This window comes from Zingiber officinale, chromosome 10B (genome assembly GCF_018446385.1).
Source record: "Zingiber officinale cultivar Zhangliang chromosome 10B, Zo_v1.1, whole genome shotgun sequence".
Taxonomy (NCBI): domain Eukaryota; kingdom Viridiplantae; phylum Streptophyta; class Magnoliopsida; order Zingiberales; family Zingiberaceae; genus Zingiber; species Zingiber officinale.
In genome coordinates, this window is record NC_056005.1 from 74,130,052 (window position 1) to 74,133,384 (window position 3,333).

The window sequence follows — 3,333 nt, forward strand, 5'->3', positions numbered from 1 at the left end:
GATTTTGTCTGTTGGAAACAACTTTGATAACATTCTTGTTTACCTATTGAAGTGCTAAGATTTGCAAGAAATTTTTTGCAGAAATTGAGTTAAAATCCGTGCATGATACTGAATTTGTGATGTAGCTGGAAGTAAATTTAGATTTGAATCTGTTAGGATTCCTGTCACAAATGTTCTGAAGGTTTAACTCTACATTAACTTGGACTAAAGAGTGGTTTGATTAGAAAAGGATAGAAGTTGAAGTTTGAAGTGAAATCTGTTAAAAAAAAACAAACTGCAGTAAAAAAAAAAAGAAGAGAATTCAGTTCAGAATTGATGCTAAAATTGTACCAAAATGTTATGAGCAGCACTCAAATCTTTGAGGAAATACACTGAAGCTTTTGAATTATCAGTAACATATGGGGTTTAATTGCTTTCCATGACTTCACAAGCTAAATTGGCTAGAATCTAGGAAGTTTCAAACTGCTGAAAGAAATCAATGGAGTTGCAGAAACTGTAATTGTTTGTTTTGAAATTTTTGAAGTTGATTGAATTAGAGACATTGATTAGCATTTAAATAAGTTAACTGGAGAGTTTTGTTTCAATAGTGTGCTAAATTCAGAGCTACCTACAAACAGTGAAGGTTTTGAAAGGGAAGGGCAGTCACTTGGATGTAAAAACAGAAAAGCTGAAATATGAAATGCTGGAATTTGCATTTCCAGTGCATTAGAAACTATACAAGTTTGACATCATCCCTCAAGCTTAAATCATTTCACTACAACAAAAACCCTCATAGACATCGGTTTTCCACCGTTGTCTATTACATTTTCGACCGATGTCTATGAAGGCGATGTAAAAGGTCTACCATTTTAGACATCGGATTAAAACCGGTGTAGTATCACTTAACGACACCGGTTTTCGAATCGGTTATTAACCGGTGTAGTATCACTTAACGACACCATTTCATCAACGGTGTAAAACTGATGCAATATTATATGGTAATAACACCAGTTTTGGCAGCAATATACGACCGATGTAATATTAGTTAATGACACCGGTTTTGCAGCGATGGAAAACCGATGTAATATCAGTATTTTTTACCAACACAAATTTGATTTCTGAAACAGTGAAAACCCGACAATAACCAAGAAAATACAAGAATATTCACAAATTACACAAATATTCTTCATTCGACAGTATCCATAAAATACACAAATATTCACAAATTACATAAATATTTTTCTTACAACAGTATTCATAAAATACACAAACTTTCTTTTTACATCAAAAGCTAATAGATATCAGAATCAAGGTAGAACATTATTTTAACAACACATCAAGGTAGAACATCGTGAGTCAAAAATCAAGCTGAGGCTACATTAAATTATGAGAATCAGAATCTGTTCAACTTGCCATACTGCTTCATTCTTCTTGTGCCTTTCATTTCCCTAATCTCACCACTTTTCACCTTCAAATGCCTAGTTTTCTGAGTTAAAACATCCACTGTTCTAATCTGTCAAACAAAAGTATCATTTGGTCTACTTAACTACAGCAAAGAACAAAAACAGAAGAATAATACATGCAGTTAATAATGCATTGCTAATGTAGTTTCTATCAATACAACTCAAGGAGAAGACTGAATTTGACTTACCAAGAAGATTCAAGATATAACCTGTGTCAAAAATTAAGAAAAATCTGTGTCAAAATTTGAGAAAGAGAATTCCACCTTGAACAATCAAATTGAGTTGAAATCAATGTTGAGCAAGTTCACGTTAGGAGACTACCTCAAGAATACATTCAAACTTTATAAATACTAAAATTCTATAACCATCTTCCAGTATTGACCCAATTACCACTTTAAATTAATTATATTAGCTAACATGCATTGTCAATTAAAATATCAGGACCGAGATTTTAGGTGGCTCTGGCTATCTGAAATAACTCCCTTGAACAAGTTTAAGTAAGCATATGACTATTCCTACTGCTAGTGTGTATATATTTATGTACGAGCACTGATGAGCTTACATTGCACTAGATGTGCAATTTTGAGATACAAGATCATGCACTGTAGCCATGGATAAAGGGACTCCACTTAGCTGAGTTGTAGCTTCCACAAACATTACCACAAGCTTCTTCCATCTCATCCTTTGAGACACCCTCGTTACATATGTTTGCGAAAGCTCGCATATACTTCATGCCATATTGAGTGAGCGATCCACAATGCAACTCGAATGCTTGGATCTAAGGTTTTTTGTTAACACATGGTCATGTTTAATAAAATAGATTGTGAAGATGAATACGCTAGAGCACAATATTTACCACTGTTTTCAAGCAAACCCAATCATCAACCAGAGCCTGACCAGATGGCCTCACGGTTTTGAGGACTGAAGGTGCAACATCCGATCCAAAAATTAGATTGCCGATGAGTTCGATGCTACTGTCAAGGTGTGCTCTGTGCATCATCATCTCAGTGATCTCCGAGAGAATTTCCTTCTTTTTGTTTGACCCTTCCTCTAATCTTTCATACTGAAAGCAAACACTAGGTTGTTAAGATATAAGAACAATGCAAGGGGTTAAAAAGGTGCTCCAAAACAGAATCTGCAGTGTTGAAAGATGGGAACTGCATGAAAAGATCGACAAATGGGTCTAAATCAGTTGAAAGGCAATACTGATAGTTAAAACCAATTGAAACTACCATGTTTCCTACTTACATATGAAATCCGTGTATATAGTTTTTCTCTCCACTGCTCCAAGTTCACAGATTAAATATAACATTATCGATCAATATGCTAGAAATCAAGGTCACTCACACATCCCTTGGTACTAGGCCCTTAGAATGGTACCAAAGATACAATGTTCTTATTAAATCATTCAGTCTCCAAGTTAAATCATTGCCACGAATGGAAATAGCATAAAAATAATAAGGGAAAACGAAGTGTTCTTCACTCACCATGTGCCATAAGAATAGGAGGTCAGCATCTCTCTGATTGATGACTCCCATCTGCTTGCTGAGGCGACGTGCATTCTCAGTTAAATTGGCATTGGCAGGGTCAAAGCCCTGGTAAAGGTACAACTTCTCAGGTTTTACATTCTTATCACCATACTCCATCACATGAGACCCTGCACTGTATGTGCTCTGGTTTGATGTCCTCATCTTCACCCGAACACATTATCAGAGAAACCCTTCAAAAAAACAAGAAGAGGACTATAATAGAGATTAACTGGAACTTACTGACTCATACTGTTTCCCAACCGTTTACTCCTTTAGATTGTGATTCTCACTGCCAAAAATATAATTAGAAGGTTAGCAATGCCATCATATTGAAAAGACTCCTATGTTTGGAGGATTTCTAC

The 3,333-nt window shown here is 35.3% G+C and overlaps 1 protein-coding gene across 1 annotated transcript; it reads right to left on the reverse strand.

Annotated features, from left to right (window-relative positions):
• Positions 1–2,037: 2,037 nt before the first annotated feature.
• On the reverse strand, positions 2,038–3,133 carry LOC122029189 (vacuolar-processing enzyme beta-isozyme-like). The gene is made up of 3 exons (XM_042588130.1): positions 2,930–3,133; positions 2,317–2,505; positions 2,038–2,220 (listed from the first exon to the last, which is right to left on the reverse strand). Exons 1-3 carry the CDS (start codon positions 3,131–3,133, stop codon positions 2,038–2,040), a joined length of 576 nt encoding a protein of 191 aa, XP_042444064.1.
• Positions 3,134–3,333: the final 200 nt, after the last annotated feature.

What these genes read in the sequence shown, in the direction of transcription:
- LOC122029189 (XM_042588130.1), bottom strand. Translation starts at nt 3,133, where the DNA reads ATGAGGACATCAAACCAGAGCACATACAGTGCAGGGTCTCATGTGATG. An exon ending in TCCTATTCTTATGGCACATG is followed by an intron (nt 2,506 to 2,929) that starts GTGAGTGAAGAA and finishes GTTTGCTTTCAG; the next exon opens with TATGAAAGATTAGAGGAAGG. An exon ending in AGGCTCTGGTTGATGATTGG is followed by an intron (nt 2,221 to 2,316) that starts GTTTGCTTGAAA and finishes AAAAAACCTTAG; the next exon opens with ATCCAAGCATTCGAGTTGCA.